At 42.3% G+C, this 21,665-nt stretch overlaps 1 protein-coding gene across 5 annotated transcripts; it reads right to left on the bottom strand.

The window, feature by feature from the left end:
• Nucleotides 1,005-17,951, bottom strand: STX11 (syntaxin 11). 5 transcript variants are annotated; one of them, XM_021391937.1, is made up of 4 exons: nt 17,827-17,946; nt 17,185-17,294; nt 7,588-7,780; nt 1,006-4,182 (listed from the first exon to the last, which is right to left on the bottom strand). In XM_021391937.1, exon 4 carries the CDS (start codon nt 4,175-4,177, stop codon nt 3,311-3,313), a length of 867 nt encoding a protein of 288 aa, XP_021247612.1. In that variant the 5' UTR covers nt 4,178-4,182; nt 7,588-7,780; nt 17,185-17,294; nt 17,827-17,946; the 3' UTR covers nt 1,006-3,310. The 5 variants fall into 5 exon arrangements, with proteins under 5 accessions (XP_021247615.1, XP_021247614.1, XP_021247613.1 ...); XM_021391940.1 differs by lacking the exon at nt 7,588-7,780 and having other exon boundaries at nt 1,005-4,182; nt 17,827-17,948; XM_021391939.1 differs by lacking the exon at nt 17,185-17,294 and having other exon boundaries at nt 1,005-4,182; nt 7,714-7,780; nt 17,827-17,948.

The following is a 21,665-nucleotide window of genomic DNA, read 5'->3' as shown; positions in this document are numbered from 1 at the left end:
AATGCCATGAGATGAAATGGAAACTCATACACAAGAAGTTCAGTGTTGTTTACCATACATTACATTTTGCAATAGGGGATTTTTTTTTTCTCTTACATTTTTACAATTCTCTCTTACATTTTAAGAAATAACAATGAAAACCTGGCTGTCAGTCCTCCTTTCTCCTCACAAAGATCTGAAACAAAAAATACCAGCAACCCTAAAAGCTAAAGTAAGCCATCTCACTTTTTAGTACAACCCCGTCAGACCCAGATGTAGGGTTTTTCACATCTTGGAAAGGAAAAAAAATTCCGTAGGATATACTACTTGCATCTCCATAGGAGTTGTGTTGACTTTGAGAAGGCAGCTCTCCTTAGCAAGCATGAAGTCATCCATTCTGCAGCTTCTTTTAGTAGTATGTCAACACAGTATCAGGCTTTTAGTTTTATCATCTTCTTCCACTCATCCTGTGTGGCATTATTCTTTGCAACTGTTCTGCAATCCATTTTTTTTATTTTTTTTTTTTTCAGAAGCCTGTTTGGCTGTTACTGGGCAAGTTCATGGAGTTCTTACACGACAACAGAAAAAAAAATCCTTAGTATTAAGCAATGAACAAGTTTGAAAAGAAGATGATGATTTCTTTAGTTTAGAGTAGCTTTTGAAATGCCTCTAATTCATAATGCAACTGAGAAATAGTTTTATGGGTACCAAGCTGATTTCAATGATTCTTAGTTTCCTCCCCACAGCAACAGCCTGAAGTCAAGTCAAGGACTCTAATTACCTTTTTCCTCATGCTTTTGCTCTCTTCCCCTGTGCCTCAAATCAGACTGAAGATCTGAATATAAGCTTTGCATTTCTAATAACAAAATCATCAAGATCTTTCAGAACTGTTGGAATAAATTTGTATTTTTTCTTGCAGTAGAGAATCATCTTAGAATGTATGAAACTCATACTTCATGTTTTTTATAGGAAAAATTATTATGTCTATCTCAATATGCAACATATTTGATTACTGTGGCAACAAGTATTCTGAGGACATTCTTTTAGACATTAATCTTCTTTCTCTAATTTAGAGTTTAGTCCAGAAGCTTTTAACTAAACTTTGACTATGTGAGCAACTGTTCAGAGCTGCTGACTCAATGCACAATACTCTGCATTTTCAGTTTTTCTTATTAAATATTTTATTGCCTTTGTGGATATACACATGCGCAAAAAAGAAACCAACAACAAACAGGTACATATTTTTTATCAAAAGCATTGTTAAGTGCTAAGAATATGCAGACAAAATGAAATATGTATTTTAATTCCCATTGATTTACATCCACATTCTGACCGTTGGCTCTTTAGGATATTTCTCTACAAACACAGTTCCACTGACTTGAATGTCAATACCTATGGAGTAAATGACTTTTGTCTTCTTGAGTAGCACCAAAGCAGTAACAATGGTGCCAGCTCAACATCCACTCTTTTTTCTCCCACTTCAAGTCTGAATACTGGGTTGTTTGAGAGAGTCTCAGGCAAGTGTAATACTGATATCATCAAGACATCACTGAATATCAAAATATCTTCTAGTTTAGAAGACCAGTGTTCTTCACGCTTCCATGTTACCACAGACAGGCACTTCAGCTAAAGAGACTACCTGTTTCTGAAAACTGTTACCTATTTAGCTTCTACTTGTGTAAAAAGCCCAATGGAAGCTGAATTTCTTTTGCTGTTTTGTTATATATCAATATAAATAGTACAAAATGTTTGGGTATTTTTTTTAACGTATAAAATTAGTGTGCAAAAGTTCAGAAGGGAAAAGCTTCATTGTGATTGGTGAGGGAAGACGGCTATGCACAGTTAGGCAAAAATCCTACATATAAAATACTTGAAATGTTTAAATACATTTGTTAAAATAGATATAAATATGACAGTTTTAAAGTCACTAACTTCTGAAAAAATGTCCTCCATTAATTCACATTAATTCAAAGGATACCAATAGATCACGGTGTAACAGGAAGCCACCTAGAAATACTAGAGTTGGAAAACTTCCAGAAGTAGGAGCTATAATCACTACCCAGACCTTATGAATACATCTTTCACTGACAATGCTCAGTGGTTTCCAGGGCTGCAAATGTTCTTTTGCCTCCTCATCTATCAAACCATCTATGGGTAGACTCCTATTACACAAAAGGAAAGATTATTTTTAAGCTTGAAAAGGGTACTGAAATGACATTAAAATGTTGTTTATTATTCAGGTGTACTGAAGAATACACCTGAATTTTTCTTTCCCCAGAAGATTTTCTAATAATGAGAGAAAAGCCTCAGCTTTTGTAAACCAGTAAAACTGAATGTTAATTTTAATCCTTCATGCTATTAAAAATATATATATAAGTTGCCAAATTAAAATCAATGCCTATTAAAAGTTTGTTGACGGGGAAATCCACTAGAACTGCTTGTGTGTATATGCCAGCATAGGAGACTCTAAAATGCTTTCTTTGCCTCCCAGCTGTTGTCTTCTTATGGGTGCTTCTACAGAGGGCCATTGCGCACACCTCTTCTGCTATATCAATTGGCAGAAACATGTATTTGAAACCTAAAAGCATGGCAGATTTTAAATTAAGATTTCCAGTATCTCAATTTAAAAAGAGTCAGTGTGATGCCTCCATGTTGCACTTGTAGGTACTCAAAATGGAGAAAAAGAATCACTTGAACACAAACAGAGCAAAACGTGCCTATTATGCTTTAAGGTGCAGCTTACTTCTGTTAAGACCAGTGACAGATGGAAATAAAGTTGAAACGGAAACTAGTTTTGCATCCTGCTCCTGGTAACAGGCTCAGCATTTTATCGCACAAGCAGAGCAAAAATCTCTTCAAGTATTTGCATAAAGTAGGCTCCAAACTAGTTACAATTCCAACCTCCTGATTCTGTGATGTATTGTGTCGCCACAGGCATTAAGCATGCACTGCCTGCAGATCACTTTGACTAATAAGAATGAAATAGTTTCTTGAAATTTCTTGTTTCCTCTAGCTGTTATCAGCCTATCCTTCATTCCTCTTTCTTGACTGGAGCAAGTATTGCCTAGAGATCTTCTAAGTACTTGCACCTCTAGTTACAGTAAGAGAGTACATTTCAATTAAAAACAGTCAAAAATAGTTTTATCAACACTTCTAGCAGGCCATAAATAGAACGGTTTTTCAGCATGTTCAGGAACATGTTACCAAACAAAACAAACAACTGCACAGTAGCTCCCACACTTACAGGGGTTGTCATTAAAGAAAAGTCATTGAAAAGAATATTTGATTTGGAAAACTCTCAAGTTGGACCATGATAGCATCGGTAGGATAGTCACCTTCTGCAAAACGAAAAGCAGCAGCAGAGGATTGTCATGAGAGGGTGTTTTCTTCTGTATTCTAAAGCTTTTTTTATTTGCTCTTTAGATTCTCCTACATAGTCCTCAACATTTTGCACATTTATCTCAATGACGTCAAAGGTGTCTGCCTGTTCTTCCACTAGCAGGGCTACCTGCAGAAAGAGCTCGTGAACCTCCTTAATACGACCTTCTAATTTCACCAACTCCTTATGACGTGTCTCTATCTCATTCAAGGCTGAGCGAGCTCCCTTCACATCCGACAAGAGATTCTCAGAGAAGACATCCCACCTGCCTTGCTCAATCATCTCCTCAATCTGGTTGCTGGAAACATCTTTGCCCATGATTTCTAGCTGACGCTGAATTCGAATCTTGCAGTTCTCCCGCTGGTTCATCTCTGTTGCATTGTATTCAAACATAGCTTCCTGAAAGGCGTGCATGAGGTCAACGTAATGGTTCTTTGCTACCCTGGCAATGACAGACATAACCCCATATTTTGTTATTGCATCTTCGCAGAAATCTCTCATTATTTGGAGTTTCCTGTGGATGCTTTCTCCACGGGCCTTGATGTCTCTGGCAATACCATTAGTATCTCGTTTAATGCTACTAATACGGCGCATGGAAGTAAGGAAGCGGTTGTTTTGCTTTCTTAGTCGCTTGACATCCTCTTTTAGGAAGTTATTTTCGGTTCGGATGTTCTCTATGTCCTTATGAAGAGTTTCCAAGGCATAATCAGTCTCATAAAGGAGAATCTCGCGGGGTGAATTTTCATCATCCTCACTACAAGAAAACTCTTGGTTGTGCAACCTGGCAAGTTCACGCATCTCATTTAGCCGGTCTTTCATCCTGCCTGTAAAACAGGAAAAGTAGGAAAAAAATTTACACTAAGTAAAGTATTCCTTTGCAAGTTCATAGCTAATGATGCATTAAAGACAAACCAAAATATTGCAGGTTCTCTATCATTCTAAACTTGCTTTTCCTGGAAGGAGAGCAGAAGCCTCTGAGAAAAGTATACAGCTGTAACCAATATGGTTGGGAAAGAAACGTTTTGAGGAATAGTGTGAAAAGCAGCAAGATATATATTTCTTCTTCTTTTTTTTTTTTTTTTTTTAAAGAAAAAAGGATAGAAGGAAAACAAAAAGGAAGAAAATAAAAAGGAAATGGGCCAGTTTGGGGTCTTCAGATGCTATTGTTTATCATAGTGCACCAGGCGCACCAGGCATAAAAAAAACACAATAGCTCCATTTTCTAAGTAAAACCAACTAACCAAGTCTTATTTATTTTTGTATGATGGAAACATCTTACAGAAAGGGTAAAGTAACACTGTTGTTACAGATCAGGACCTGTGTGGGTTTTTTTGCCTCAGACTTACTTAACTATAAATTTCACTAGAACAGATGCAGAATGAGTAATCTGCATAGACTAGTTAATAATAACAAGATATTGTTGATAACAAGACATAAATCTCCTGTATGTATGTTATTCACTTCAAATTCTAGAGCTAAAATCTTTGCAGAAAGTAAGACTGAAAGCTTCAACGAGAACCCTGTACGAAGTATTACATCAAGCAGGAAGATGAAAATTCCCCATCACAAAAACTGTATCTCCCATGACATCATTTAAATTAATAACAAAGTGAACCAAATTAGGAAGCAACAACAAGCATGACATCGCTAGATCTCTGTGTCTAGAGGAATCATCATTGTTTTTCCAGGAACTAGAGCACCTTCATGAGCATTTACAAACACGTTATCTGCTCTGGACACATCCCTTCGTAGGTTTATCAGTTACTCTCAGATTAAGTGCCGCGGATTTTCCAGGGATTTAGAGCCGAACGCTACACGGTGCGGGAAGCATGACAATCTCAATATGAGTACGCAGGCTTCAACTTTAATGCAGTACTTCCTAACATATATAGAAACGGAGTTACACCAGGCAAACTGCCATTGGTGGGGCTACCCCAGCCCCATCCCCTGATTGGTAATTACAACTTGTTGAACAGACAAAGCCAAACAGCAACTTCCCCCCCCACGCCCCACGGCTAACTGCCTGATACTTCTGTCCTTGGACTCCGCTCCACCCAAGGACCCCTAGGCCCTGCCGACCGTCCGCCCAGAACTACTCCATACACACACTCTGCAGTACTTCCTTGCTCGTACAGTAGCTCAAGTGATCTGTGGCCACCCTAATCCTGCAACACTAAGGAAAGTCCCATGTGAACATACTCAGGAAAACTACCCTAAATCCAATGTGAATTAAGACTTCAATTTTATAGACAATTTCATGGGATTGTTAGATATGTTAAAGACGCTGGGGAGGAGAAGGAAGATTCCATCACAGACACAGCCTCTTCAGCTCAATGAGAGTATATAATGATCTCGAGAAGCATCCTAATTAGAATTGCATTTACACTGGTGCAAAAAAGGTTTTTCAACCTAAACTAATTCTGTTCCAAGCAATATAAAACAAAAGTCCAAGAATATGGTGAAAAATGAATTTTCAGTCAGGAATCAACATATGTAACAATTGCTTGAATTTAAACCAGAAGCCACATAGATATAATTCAGTTATACAGGGAAAGCTTCCAGATATCAAAGTTTTTTCACCAATTCTCACAGCAATAACAAAATCAAGACCTACACCTCGTGCAACAACACTGAGATGAAAAATCCCCACCTACATGGAAAACAAAATCGCATAGGGCAGCTTTAAAGACCAGTTTACTTGACTTGAAAACTGTATGGCCAAGATTACCTACAGGCACCACAGCTGGAATATCTACCATCCGTGTTTGGAAATGGTTATTGGAATGTTCTCTAGACAGGAAGGTAGAAAGGGAAAAAAGAGCCATCTTGCAATCTCAGGATTATTTAGATCTTTTCTAGTAACTAATTGTTTCTGAGTTTTTCACCTGAAATGTAGATGTGGGTCTGAAAAGCAGTCACACCGCTAGTCTGACTGCATTCCTGACTGTTAGTGGATTCCCTAGAGTTTAAAAGCCTCTCACTTTTTTTTCCTTGAACTGCCATGTGTTATGCTCAGCGATTTACTCATTTTGTGCTTAATATCTACATTTGGAAACAATATTTTTTATGCCCAAATCTTAACATGATGATCTATTTTATGCAAATGGCATCTCGCTTCTGTGCATCGTATGTGTACAGGCTTACATCACCCCGTGCTTGAAGGAATGGTCCTTCAACTTGAGGAAAACTAAATTTCAGCAGACTTCCTAAAGAAATCTCCACAGAAAACAATCTGACATGTGGCTCAACAATAATTACTTTTTTTTTTTTTTTGTGCTTAATAAAGGTGGTGAGCTTCTCTGGAAAAATAAGAATGGTTAGATCTATTAGTCACTATACTGTGTTCTTCCAAACTTCCAGGAACATAGGCATCTACCAATGATTTTAATCCAAGGATGCTCTCAAGTATACACACATCATGAGTTCAAGATGAATAATAACTGTTTTTTGTTTGTTCAAAACTTAAGCAAGAGTTCTAGGCCATGACTGGGGAAAGTTTACATTTAAACAGAGAACTACACTGAGTAAGAACACTTGCATAATAAGCTGATAACTTTGCAGGAATAGGTCTACACTTCCTTCCTCTGTCCTCAAGGGCGCACTTTGCAATTTGTCTTTCTTACTCACCACTATTTTAAAGTGCTAGAAATAAAAATAAGAACAAATGGAGAAATAGAAACAGTAATTCACAGCATGAAAATTACTAGCGCTGTAATAAATTTACATGGATATTAATTCTGCCGCATCTCTGTAAAAATATTGGGGTTTTTTTGTTTATTTTATACAACATACATGAAAAGTTAAAAGGTCAAGCACCAAAATAAGAGCAAGGAACTCCCAAGTATAGCGTCAGATTGCACTGTAATGTTGCCTATACACAGAATGACCGTGGAGTTAAACACTGGCCTACATCTTATCACTTCCACCAAGTCTGTCTACAATCTGTATGTGCTGAAAAAAAAAGTTCTACAACATAAAATTTAATATTCACCATTCATCTCATAGTCAGATATCTCATTTACTGTGCTACTACAATTCATTTCCTCAGGGTTTTTCTCCTGTGATACCCCCAGAATGCTCCACACACTCCTCGGAGTCCTTTGGGGAGGGCAGTTCTAACAGCCCAATCCACAGACACAGATTTCAGCACAGAGTGATTATGGACAACAGTATCGCTCTTGATGAGTTACAATGCCAACTTAAGAGACTTGAAGCACATTGCTCTGTACCTTGTAAATTCGGAAGTCAGCTCCTGACTTCAGGCACTTCTGCTGGTCTCAGGCACTTGGCCAAGAAAGATCTCAAAGTAACAAGCTGGGCATCGGTAAAGGAACACATAGATCTAGGTCACTCACAAGAAGTTCATCTCCAAAGACACGTGCAGCATCCCCTATGATCTCCGTGATCCAGTAGAATCCAATTCTAAATATGAACAGAGGGATCAAATTAAAGTTTTGTTTTTAAAGACATTAAAGACAATCTTCAGCCTGAGGATTCCCAGTTTCTCAATGCTTAGCTCTAAAAGTCTACAATCCAGTTCTTTAGGGAGTTAGTCAACAAAATCCATGTGGGAATCCGTCTTCAAGGACAAGGAAGCTGAGCAAAGCTGGCAGATCTTTAAGGAAGCTTTCCCTAGGGCACAAGAGCTCTCCATCCCCAAGTGTAGGAAGTCAGGAAAGGAAGGCAAGAGACTGGCATGGCTGAACCGGGACCTACTGGTCACTATGGAGAGCAAGAAGAAAATGCACAGGCAGTAGAAGCAGGGACAGGTAACCTAGGAGGAGTATAGGGATGCTGCTAGACTGTGTAGGGCTGGAGTCAAGAAGGCCAAGGCCCAGCTGGAACTGGTCTTGGCAAGGGGCGCAAAGAAGGATAAGAAAGGTTTCTACAGGCACAGCAACCAAAAAATGAAAGTCCAGGGGTGTGTACCCTCCCTAGTTAACAACTACAGACAAGGAGAATGCTGAGGTATTCAACAACTTCTTTGCCTCAGCCTTCACTAGCGATGGCTCTACACACAGCCCTAGAGAGGATGGTTCAGAAGGTGGGGACTGAGGGAGTGACGCCCCTCCCACTGTAAGCAAAGATCAGGTTCGCAGCTACCTGAGGAACCTGAACATCTGTAAATCTATGGGTCCCAGTGAGATGCACCCCCGAGTCCTGAAGGAATTGGCTGACGTAATCACCAAACCACTCTCAGTGGTATTTGACAAGTCATGGCAGTCAAATGAAGTCCTTGCTGACTGGGAAAAGGTAATATAGCACCCATTTTTAAGAAGGGTAGAAAGGACAACTCAGGGAACTACTGACCTGTGAGTCTCACCTCTGTGCTGGGTAAAATCAAGAAGCAGATCCTCCTGGAAGCTATGCTAAGGCATATAGCAGAGAGGGAGGTGACATACAATAGCCAGCATAGCTTCACCAAGGGCAGGTCCTGCCTGACCAATCTTGTCGCTTTTTGTGATGGTGTAAATGTGTCAGTGGACAAGGGAAGAGCCACTGATGTCATCTGTCTGGACTTCAGTAAGGCCTTTGACACAGTCCCCCACAATGTCCTTCTCTCCAAATTGGAAAGATATGGATTTGATGGGTGGACTGTTTGGTGGATAAGGAACTGGTTATAAGATTGTACCCAGAGAGTGGTGTTCAGTGACTCAGTGTCTGGATGGAGATCAGCAATGAGTGGTGTACCTCGGGTCAGTGCTGGGACCAATGCTCTTTAACATCTTCATCAATGACACTGACAGTGGGATCGAGTGCACCCTCAGCAAGTTTGTGACTGACGCCAAGCTGTGTGGTGCAGTTGACATGGCTGAGGGATGGGATGCCATTCAAAGAGACCTAGACAGGCTTCAGCAGTGGGCTCAGGTGAGCCTCATGAGGTTCAGCAAATCCAAGTGTAAGGTCTTTGGGGATGTAAGGATGGAGTGCAGCCATCCTTAAGGACTTGGGGGTACTGGCGGATGGCAAGCTAGACATGAGCCAGCAACATGCCCTCGCAGCCCAAAAGCCAACTGTTTAAGCTTCAGTCTTCTGACAAAACAGTGAACTCATCTGGAACATCTGCAAACTGCTGTTTTGAGAGATTCACAGTTTGGTTAAATTTTAGGAGATTCTCGTAAGGAAAACAGCCAACTCAAATACAATGGCATTACAGAAGTCTTCCCCATTTCAAACAAAGGGGAAGCAAATCTTCCCAAGAGAAGCTAGTAACTTCCCAGCATTCATTTGATAGTATCAGTGACAGAATTGACACAAAAGAGCTGAAACAAACAAATAAACAACAATGGAAAAGCAGAAGGGACCAGCCATTTGAAAAATGGCACCTTAATGGATCAGCATTTAGAAAAGCTGACCTCTTTATCAGATGCTGTTGTTACTCAGGAAAGTTTAGTTACATTTACTTACATGTTGATAGCACTGTTTAAAACAGACATATATTAACATGATACTTATAGTACATTACTATTTGTAAGGGATAGCCTCAGAAATCTCTTCCTTTATATAGAGGCCCATGCAGCAGGAGAAGCTTAGCCTCTCTGGCTAGAAAAGCAATTCTGCAAAGAGAACCTTGGGGTCCTGGTGGACATCAACTTGAACATAAATCAGCTCTGCACCCTTGTGGCACAGGACGCCAACAGCATCGTGGGCAGGAGCAGCAGAAGAGATCGAGGGGAGTGATCCCTCCCATCTGACACCTGAGAGCCTGTATCTGGAGTACTGTATCTGTGGCACTGCAAGAGATATGGACACCATGGATTGAGCACCAGGGAGGCCACCAAGTTGGTCTGCGGTGCTAGAGCCCCTGTTGTGTGAGGAGAGTCCAGGAGAGCTGGGATTGTTCAGCCTGGAAAACAGAAAGCTCAGAGGAGACCCTACTGCTGCCAGCACCTACCAAATGCGAGGTGTACAATACCAAGGGTAGCAGACCCGAGTGGGAACCAGAAAATAGAGGAAAGAAAACAGGCAAAACCAAAAAAAAACCACAAACTCGTGAATACTGGAATAGGTGCCCGAAGAAGTTTTGGAATCTGCATCCTGGATGGGGCCTTCAGCAACCTGATCTGTGTGTGGTTTCAGGGTGCCTGGGTTAGATGACCTCCAGAAGTTCCCTCCAGGGTATCTTGTTCTACTACACAGCCTTAGGTCAAAAGTCTGATAATTTTAATGAGAGAGAAATATATTCTACTACTTGCACAAGTTTATTTATTTTTAACACATTATAGTATCAAGACACCAGCCACTCTGTACTCTGGAATAACAGCCCCAAGTATACCTTCATTCTTCAAATGTGTTTCAATAGATTAGCTGCCGGTTTGATTTTATTTTAAAATACTGAGCATATTCAAACTGCAGCATGTACCTTCCTGTTTGGATTTTTTGGGGTAGATAAATCTGTCCTCGTAAAAATCAAGTTCTGTCTGCAACCCATCATGGTGCATACACCCAAAAACACACACAGGAAATACAGGCCAGTTAATGACTATAAAGGTTACAGCTTTGAAGCCTAATACTCACCAAGCACAGTCAGTGAGGGTATGTTCAGCATTTGCCTCTTCATGTTAGCATGCTGCTTCTTGGTGTTAATCACTATGACTAACTTTCCCATGATGCAAGTTGCAAGCTATTCTGTTGCAATAAGACTGCATGACACGGGATTTCAGACAGAAAAGGAGATCCACTCTGAAAGTTAAAAGCTGCACAAAACTGCTTCACAAAAGACCCGTGTACAGATGAGAAGTTCTGAATTACTAGTAACATAAAATGCCTGATAAAACAAGCTATTTGCAGTAACAGAATTTGGCTGTAAGAGCACGTTACACACAGCAGCATTACAAGCATATATTTCCACTACTGTGCTAATGTTCTGGATCCTGTTACCTAAGTGGAAATAAGAAAGGCTGGAAAGTAATATATAAAAGCAAACAAGTTGCACACCTTTATTTGTCTCAGCGTTAACATTTGTATATCCACATCACTGAGTTTGGTGACAAGCGGTGAAATAAACCAGCAGGTTCAGCACAGCATCCACATTTGCATCACAAGCAGCTGGGCAGGAAGCCAGTGTGCACTTTTTACATCATTCCCAAAAGGCAGCTGCTAGCTAAAAGCAGTTTGTAGGTTAACAAAAGTCTAGTCAGTAATTGTTTCACCCTTGAGTAATACTTTACCACATGGAAGTCTTACTTCAGTTGAAGTAGCCTATTTGAGGAACAACAGATACTTCAAACCAAGCCATTTAAGACCATTTCTACCTGCAGTTCTTCACTCCCTCGAAAGGTAAAAGTCACTACATGCTTCAGTGTGAGCCCCCATGGCTCAAGTGGCCTGGTTTCCTACCCCTGAATGCCAAATGCTATTGCTTGCATGACACACGACAGGCATGACCCAAGAAACAAGCAGTGAACAATTAGGAAACATTCTACTCCTAGGCAGAATTACTTAATAGCCAGCTATACATCAGCATATTCCAGTGACTTTCCATACTTTTTGTGGACCATACAGTATTGATGGAAACTTGTCTGGATGTGGTGCTCAGGGACATGATTTAGCGGTGGGTTGTTAGAGTTAGGGTAGTATGGTTAGGTTGAGGATGGACTTGATCTTGAGAGTCTTTTCCAACCTGAGCAATTCTATGATTCTATGACTTCCAGAGTCTAATATACTCAATTATGAGGCAAATAATGTGCCGCTGCCACACAAAAGTCTGAATAATTTATAGTAAATGCAACCAAAGCCTTTCTTTTCAGAGTTAGAGTGTCAGATTTAACAATTATATTTGTTTTAGAGTAGATTCAATCATTTTGACCGGTATCTGTTTTCCAATAACAGGTTAGATAGTATTAACTCAGAAAACAGACTATTGTTTGCAATAGGATTTCCTCTATACAAAAAAGCTTTTAATTGAATCAGAGCATAATGCAAACCATATTTCCAGACCAAATTCCATGACCTCTAAATCATCTCCATCACTGGAGAAATGGCAGGCCTCTCTTTTTCTTGATCCTCATCTGTGAGAGCTTGAGGAAAGACCAAAAAATCATGATCTAGTGATTAGGACACTGTGCCTTCTGGAGCTGTTTTAAGATCACATCTGTATCTTCTGTTCCAGTATTAACAAACACATTGAAGGTCAGCATGTTGAAATCTTTTTGTAGCCTCACTGAAAGGAGGTTATCATTGTCTCTGGAGTTTCTTGCATTTGCCAATGTTTTGAAATACACCAAATATGTTCAGGATTGAAAATAACACAGAGCACTGGCTATAAAGCTACAGAAATCCATCACAAAGTTGAAAACATATCCAGAGAATATTAGACACAACTACTTCCTATTGTAGTCAACACCTGTTTACAGCAGAATACCCCCATCCTACTTCCAGTCACACCAGCAAGAGTGCACAAAACTGCAGATGTCTCAGGGCAGGTTTTTTTTTTTTTTCTCCAAACTTTACATAGAGTGTTGACTTCTGTTTGCAAGCTGCTATATTCAGAGAAACAGGGAGAACTCATTCTCTGCAGACTGTTTATGCAGTTATCTGAGTCTCCAAGTCTCCCTTGCTTTCTTTCATACCACAAAGTCTAGTTAGAAAGGCATAGGGGGAAAAAAAGAATTAACATTCAAATAGGTCATTGCCTCTAACTCAAAGTAATGAGGCATAATTGCTTGACTGCTGATAGCTTTTGAGCTTCTTCAACTTACCCATGTTTCTTCTACAGTATTCAGCACAAAGTAACTCAGCTTTTGCACCAGACCATATTATAAATCCAAGGATCTACCATATGTCTCCTACTTCCCAGATGTATTCAGCAGCATTAACTACTTCAGTATTTCCCAGAGACTGGTTATCAGGTTCTCCAGACACCAACAGAAGTTGCTGCACATGTAACATGCATATCATTTTTCAGATATTTATGAAGAGGCTGGCAAAAAGAAAAATCTTAAGTTTTACCTTGCTACTACACAGCTTACATGGTAATTAAACATTATCCTGGCATCAGAGAGGACAGTCTGTTGAACATATGTCCGCTGCTAGTATTTATTGGGCTGCCTACACTTTTTCTGGGGAGCTGTGCATCTCCAGTGACAAGTTTTCTGTCTTGCACAGACAATAAGATGGATTCTCAGCATCTTCTCTGGGCATTTTTCTCACAAGTGCTACTACTAAGCAACTGTAACCAGCTTTGTTTTTGTCTGGTTGTGGGGGGGACCTGTGCCAGCACTGTAGACAAAAAAAGTTTCTCTATCTTCATGACAAGGCCCATTAAAAAATGGTTGTCTTCACGCGCATTGTTTGAACACCAAAATTGCTAACTCCCTCTAACAGTCATCATGTTCCTATATATGAATGGAATGAAAACAGGCAAGTCTAATGTACACCCCAAATTTAGCCTCTTTTTTTTTTTTTTCCCAAGGACTCTAGAAACCCTATAGTTATCAGCTTCAGGTTCCGAAACAGTGTACAACTGCTGGAACACCTACCACTTGTGAGCTGTGAATGTGCCCAGCTTTCGGAAAACAGAGTGCCACTACAAGCAGCTGCATGTGCACGAGTATGTATTTTATCACAGAGGAGAGAAAAAATCCCACTGCTGTTCTCCTTTAACTACTTCTAATGTGGTATATTACAGGCTAACTACTGCAGCACATCCTTTCTTCCTGTGATAGGCAAAGCTCAAGTCTTCAGTTAAAACAGGATGGAAACAAGGGAGTACGGAGTATACCTCCCCAGCCTCTGCAAATAGTCATACAGAAACATAAACAGAGAGACAGCCATCCATGCATTTCTGGCAATTACTGCAGCTGAGCACCATGATGAGTCACGGCACATGGAAATCTCCGTGATGCCATCACTGAGTGCTGCAGGTGGATCCTGCTCTGGTGAATCACCTCAGCAAGCCTGACACAGGTCTGCCCAGCAGAATAACTGGGTACAGGCCGCACGTAACTATCATTGCTACTACCAAATGGTATTTAGACACAATTAAGACATTAGGCTGGCATCTGCATGGAAATATGAGGCTGCATGTGATCATCAGTCAGAAGCAAAGTGTTCTACAGGCATTTTTAAATTAGTATAAGAGCATTATTTATTTATTTTTTGAATATACATATATTTAGAGCTTACAGTACAGTGTTACAATCTGAGATCAAGTATTCTACTTAAAAAGAAAAAAATCCCTTTACGTTTTAATATGGGATGTCTTATTGGTATTTGTTCACATGGTCCAGTACTGGAGGCTGAGTTCTGGGTCCTCCTGCAAAACCTACACACCTGTAACTGGACCAAAGCGGTTCAGCCAGGAAACACCCCTCACAAACACATCCACAGGCAAAGTCTCAGCCCTGGGACATACTGGCCAGCAGAACAGCAGTCACCACACTCTGCCTATGGCTGTTCACAGGCCTCTTCAAAGTACCAGGGACACTGAGACAAGGTACAGATGTAACTGGGGGTACAGTGCCACCAGTACATCGGGAATCTTTCCCCAGCTTTTGTCAATATGAGTTTGTCAAGAATAATCTTACATCACATGAGTTACACTTACTTCCCTGTTAAGTGCCCAGCAGATAGAGCAGAAGCTGCACACACGATAAACCTCACAAAATCAGGACTCGTGATACCGTTCCCCTGTGATTAACTGCAGAAACAGGGCCTAGATGAGAAGCACTGAGCACTCTGTGCGGAAGGCTAGATGAGATAGCAGGATGGTGACACAATCAGCAGGCACAATCAAAACAGAAGAACAAAAAGGCAGAAGCTGAATCACACTGCGGGCTGCCCAGCAGCCCCTTGGCCCCACAGGATGGGCCCTGCCAGCAGCGCAGCGTGGCCACAGAGCACGGGCATGGCCAGGAGCAGGCCTGGAGCTGCGCCCCCAGAAATGGTTTCTCTGCAAGGCTGAATCAATGTGGTGAGCGAGCACCTGGGTCTGAGGTAAATTTATCAGGTTAAATTGGTGTTACCTCAGAGATTTCTGCACCATGTCTTGTCACCTGTGCACTGCAAGGATAAGCAAGGAATCGAAGGCATTGATGGGCCAGGTGAAATTTTAGGGAGGTTGTATTTCATCAAGCACTTTCATGTTTGGTAGTTACCTTCTGTCATAACTGTTTTCAAATATGCCAGCATTATGATGGCCTTCTGTCAGTCCAGGAGGTTACCCATAATTTCAATTAGCAACTTGGATAATGGAACCAGAGGTGAGCCTTCACAGCCTCCAGACAGCACTGAACTTGGGAGGGGGCAGAGGCAAGCACTTGGTGGCGGAAGGGAGGAGAAACAGTTAGAATGCAGGATGAGCCTGGCAAGTCACAGCAGTGCTACCAAAAATAAAAGGAAATTCAGACCATGGCACTTTTAGAACAAATTATTTGCACAGACAGAAAATAGGGGATACCTGGGTTAAAAGCACAAAAGCATCAGTGAGGTTAGAGTAGATTACAAGCTGAAATGCAAGTTCACAGTATAAAGCCACTGTAAAAAAGAAAGACACACATGTCACTTATATGAGAGGCAGCATGGGAAGCACCAATTATACCCTGCTTGGTATTGGTAAGGCCCTGGTTGGAATATTGCATTCAGCACCCATTACCAAGCTAGGAAAGCCACGCAATTCTCAATAGTGTCTCCAAATGGTTTAGAAAGCATGAACACGAAGGAAGAAGAGAAGGACTTAAGTTTGTTCTTTGCAGACGACCAGGGAGAAATCACAGAATAGCTTGGATTAGAAGGGACATTAAAGCCCATTCAGTTCCAACCCCCAGCCATGGGCAGGGTTGCCACCTACCAGATCAGGCCCTGGGACCTCCAGTGCCTCAAGGGATGGGGCATAAAGACACCCACTCTAATGTACAAAATGAGTTCATAAAAAGAAATGATTATTTGAGTATTTCCAATGTCACCAAAGGGAACAAGTCATCCATTTAATTTACATTTGAGTTACATTGAACTAGCTGCAACGGGATAAAATGGGATCAGTTCTCCACAGGAATACCATGTACTCCTCATCCTCAGAGGTCACCAACAGGCTACAGGAACATCCTGCAGGCCTGCACTGGGGGCACTGCTCCGCTGCCCCAGAATGGACTGGGCTGTGCCTTAAAATCTCTCTGTGACCTTATCTGTCCATGGTCTGCCAGCTCCCTTGCAGCCAGGGAGGTCCTGGTGGTTCTTCCCACCCAGAAGATCTCTTCCCTTTCTGTTATCACTGAGTATCTCTCCTTTGGAGCAGGTCTAGGTTAGTTGCATATTGTTTCTTTCCTCACAGAAGGCTCTCTCTTGCTTGCCTCTCCAAAAACAGTGCGCATAGTACAACACAAGGTGTCAGATACAGAGCCTAACCCTGTACCACCCCTTAATGTGTTGAGAGATCTTCTATATCATGCTTATTTTCTGGATAAAGATCTCTCACGACAACAGAGGTTAACTTGTGGCTTCAGCCTCAGCCAAAACACCATATGCATGTGTCTTATGGCTTAGCATGCAAGGTCAGTTTCAGAGCAGCAGTCATACAAAGCAGGCAGTGAGAAACACAAGGTGAAGAAAAGGTCTTCAGAAGTGTTGGGCATCTAAAACATCCTTTTGTAAGGATAAGCTTTACCCTGTTTTTCTTTAGTCTGTTAAACCTATTGTCTGCTCTTTTGAATAAAGTTGTGCTCCTCTTGTAGTCTCACCACTTCCATAGAAAATTATTTAAACAGCAAGGAACACCATTAACAGGAAGCCAGCATCCTTCAAATTGCATTCTCATCTTAAGAAGCCATACATTTCCATTTTGACCCTTGGCAGCTTAAAAAAAAAAAAAAAGGTTCCAAAAATACCACCTGAAGCACAGGAACAAGAAGTGCTGCTGTGCGCTGTAGGCCAGCGATACTCTCCCAGTCATTTCCTTCCCCGGTACCAGCTCCCACTGTTATCTCAGACACACACGACACTAATGCAAGAAATTAATGTTAGTTAATAGGAAGCAATCAAAAAGCACTAACTCCTGCTCTACTCACAGACCTGGCCACAACGACGCCCAAGGAAAAGGGGAATACCACAACCTGTCACCTTTTGCGTATGATAGCAAGCTCAGCGCTGCCCATGGCCGCAAGGCAGCAGCACGAGGCAGGCGGACGGGCGAGGCACACCGCAGCGCTGAGACCGGACGAGGAGGTGCGTTTTGAGAACGCCCTCGTTCCTCTCACTGCCAGAAACCCAGCGATGCCCTCTGCCCCTTTCAGGCGACCACAGCCACAGATGGAACTGAGCACCTCCGGTCCCAAGCGCACTCCCTGTTGCCGAGCTCACACTTCCCCCTCGGCTCGCACGGGGCCGTTTCCTCTGCTCTCACGCAAAGCCAAACTGCAGAGCGCTCCTGACACCCCGCGGGCCCGATGCTGAGCGGGACACCGACGACACCCAGGACCCGGCCCGGCAGCGCGGAAGGAGCCGTCCCGCCTCCCGCTCCGCGCAGCACTCACCCCCAGCACCGGACGCACCACTCCCGAAGCCACAGCCACAGTAGGAGCGCCCGCGCCGTCGAGGCTAGCGCCGGTCCCGGCGGGACGCCCCGCCCCCAGGCTCGGCTCACCGCCCATTGGCTGCTGGAGGCGGTGATTTGCATAGCTGCGCCCCGCCCCCGCCCGTCGGGGGCTGGATCTGTACGGGAAGCGTGGGGGTGCGCGGGGTGGTCCTGCCTGGCAGCCGGCACCGTGGGTATCGCCGGCCCCTTCCCGCCCGCTTCGGACGTGGGCGCGGAAATACCGTGCCGGACCGGCAAATGGGGACGCACATCAAACCTCTGCTGCCGGTCAGTGTGTGAGAGGAGGCGAGCTCCGCATAGTGCTGCAGTGAGTGACTTAGCCCCTTCTTGGGTCGTGTCTTGGAGTCTTTCTGGAAAAAAAGAAAACACCCTTCTTCATCGTTCTTTTAATTAAAAGTCATTCTTTTAATTAAAACAGCAACAAACTCTTTAGCCACAGTTATCAATACGCACTATTAGCAAAATAGCAAGCTACGCCATCAGTTACAAATGCTGCTCACATCCCGCTGTGATCTGGAGTTTTTGTTTTTCTTCCGCATCTCAAAGACCCATTTATTTCTGTGTCCTTTGTTTTCCCTCCCTTTCACCACAAAATCAAGAAATGTGAATCTGGAAATTCCAAAACACGGGTGATTTACAAAGTGATTTACCCATAAAGGAGATTAAGAGTTTTCAGCCTTGTCAATTTATTTTTCTCCAAGTCCTGAGAAGCATTACTTGCAACGTTACAAAAGTAACAAAGCAGGGTTTTTTTTTTTTCCACTTTATACTGTCTCTCATTGCATGAGAGGCATTCTGTGAAAATTTGGTGACAGGAAATACTCTGTTCACATAGCTAAAGGCAGAATTGACTACTGTGGTGATACCCATCCATTCTTAAACAGGGGTTGGGCAGCACAACAGACTATCTCTGGGGACAAGGAGCCTTGCTACCTGTTAACGGAGTTATAATGCTGTTGATTAATAATGGATACTTGTGACATTTTTTTAGCTAAAAATAGAGTACCTTGCTGCCTGTTCAGTTCTGTATCACAGAACCGGTTCTCAGATACCTAAAATTTATGTTTGCTTTTCTGGATGAGCCAAAGAAGTCTCTGTTAAGCTAGAATTAGGTCTGATGTAACCCTGCACACTCTGAATTAATTGAATTACTGCTTCATGGTCCTGGACAGATAACTTGATATTAATGTCAACTTTTCTGTTTTCAACCTCGTGGATTGTTAAGCAGTCCCAAAATCAAATGAGTTAACAGTTTCCAAGATGAGTGCAGGAAGGCTGAGACTGATGCTAGGAAATCCTCTCATTATATGCCTTCGCTGGGGAGTCTCCAGCTGCAGCACTCCCACCTCACGCAACGCCCCTCAAGCACTTCTCCACTGAGCCTTTCACAGTCCTTGCAGCCTCTGGCAAAAGCAGGGGACTTCACAGAACAGCTTCTTCACCAAACGTCAGTGACGCAGCGAGATCCTGCTCACTTGCATGAGGAATGGGCTGCTGACAAGAATTCAGAAGTCAAGGCTTTCCGCAACTAGCTAAATCCAGTTTAATTCTTTGCTGAAGATCACGGAGTTGTTTGGATTTGCGAGTGATAGCAAAGAGCAGCATTGAGCCCTGCCGCTGTTTTTCTTTTAGCTCTCCTTTTCTCTCCTTGACTGGGAATGAAGAAGGATGTTAGAAAAGGAGGGGCTGCTGAAAGCTGCACAGAGGTGCTCTCAGGGGCAGAGGATGCCCCACGACAGGGCTCTCTCTCTCGGTTCTTTAGGAAAGGAATTAACATTCTTCTCCAGTTATACCAGCAAGGCACGTGGAGCCAGCCCTGGGCTTAATGCCCCTGAATTCCTTGTGAACCACAGCTTGGCACTCATGCATGACTCTGAAGGTTCATTACGCATACATGAGCGCTTAAAGAGCTGCAAATCTAGTTAAGATTGTATTAAATGCCAGATTGGATGGAAGGGGAATAACCCTGGCTCTTGTGTTGACTCTGGAGGTGATGGCATCTTAATTATTGAGCTAGTAATTGATAAATTAGCATACTTAAAATATTTTCACGTGGTGGACATAAAAAAAAATAGTTAACTGAAACCAATGGAGCAAAACTGATTTCCAGGAGCTGAAGGCTTGGTTTGTTATCAAGTAAACCATTGGTATAGTCCTACGTACTCAGCATGGCAAAGATCCTATTGCAACCGTTGGCCTAATGAAAAGTATTTCCTAACCCTGTTTCTGCATTTCAGTAAAGACATGTTCTGACACCTGTTATCAGAGCGGAGTGACGTTATCTTCTCTATGCTTACACACCCTTCAATTAACAGCAGGTTCAGCAACAGAGGGAGCAGTTTGTTACCTGGCAGGGCAGAGGCAAGGAAGTCTTAGTGACAAGAACCACTGAAAAGCCTGGATAGGAAGCAAGTAGCAGGAGCTCAGATTTGGGTGTAGGGCCAGTAATAGCAGGATCTAGGGCAGGTTCCCATTGCCAAAATGTACTTCCTCATTTGCCTCTCAACAGTCTTCTGTGATCAGAAAATGGACATGCTGTAAATCAGGAGCGAAGGGAGAAGTACCTGGAGGGTTAGGGACAGCGAGAGGCTGAGAGCCTGGTAAGAGTGTGTTAGAGGCTAAACAGACCTTCACAAAGGGAGCCATCAGAAAATGAGAACATATCCAGTTTGTGTGGAGCATCCTTTTCAAATAATTAGTCAGAGAAAATATATTGTGTTCTTACAACCAACAAGTTTCAATGAAATATAACATCTCTGTGCTAGAACTGTTTGGTTTTACATGTCCTGGATCACCTAACCCATGCTGCCAGTGCTTTTCAACAAGCAAGATAACCATATTTCTCCAGAAAGAGATGCCACAGCGTGCTTCTTCACCATGCAGGCTTTGAAAGAACACTGCACAAACGGATTTGTGGCTAGATCTAAATGCTCTGCAGTAGACCTACCCAAGATTAGCATGGTAGTGATGTGTGACAGACCTAACATGAAAAGATGGTTTTTGGTGAGCTGAAGGCAAGGAAAGAATCACTTGGCATCCTCTCTAGCTTGGAATACACAGCCTGAGGGCAATACATTTCACAGCACAAGTTGCTGTCTAGAGGTCTCACTCAGTGGAAAGTCTATAGGCCAGTTATATGTGACACAGCAATAGCATGATAGATTTCCATGGAATGAAACAATGTCATTTTTATGGTTATATTTTACAGGGTAGTGCTTTAGCTGGGAAAAGTTAAAAATTAATGATTTGTGTCAAGGTAGAGAGGCATTTGTCAGAGAACCTACAAAACCTATCTGAGAAAAGTGAAGGCATATATTTTATCTTTCAAACCTTTCTGTAGACTGTTGCAAGTATTTGAGGTTTCCAGGATGCACTTGTTATCAGCCTTCAAGTCTTACAGTTAAGAAATGCAAAGGCAATAGATACTGTGGGCACCAAACAGCTAGACATACTTAAATAAATGCTACTGGAGCCCGCAGACTTGTTTACTCCAGTCAAGCAGTATCTCTGTTTATACAGGTAGCATCTATACATGAAGGTGGGTATGGCAGAAGGGCAACTTAATGACAGGTTTTTTTTGTTAGCTTGTTTTTTTTGTGAACTGCTGTTTTTTTGATAGATGTATCTGCCTTGGTGGTAGCCTACAGAAAGATGAAACCTGACAAATCTGCTAGGGTCTTGTGTGGTTGCCAGCTCCTGCTGGCCTCCCACCTGGCTCTGAGCTCAGACAGCATCATAGGTAGGAGAGGTTCTGCAGCAGCCAAAGCATATGGTTAT

The sequence above is a fragment of the Numida meleagris genome, chromosome 3, assembly GCF_002078875.1.
Source record: "Numida meleagris isolate 19003 breed g44 Domestic line chromosome 3, NumMel1.0, whole genome shotgun sequence".
NCBI lineage: Eukaryota > Metazoa > Chordata > Aves > Galliformes > Numididae > Numida > Numida meleagris.
The sequence above is the reverse complement of the archived record's forward strand: the minus strand, read 5'-3'. Positions and strand labels throughout refer to the sequence as shown.

Coding starts and splice junctions, on each gene's coding strand:
- STX11 (XM_021391938.1), bottom strand. CDS start 4,177: ATGAAAGACCGGCTAAATGAGATGCGTGAACTTGCCAGGTTGCACAAC.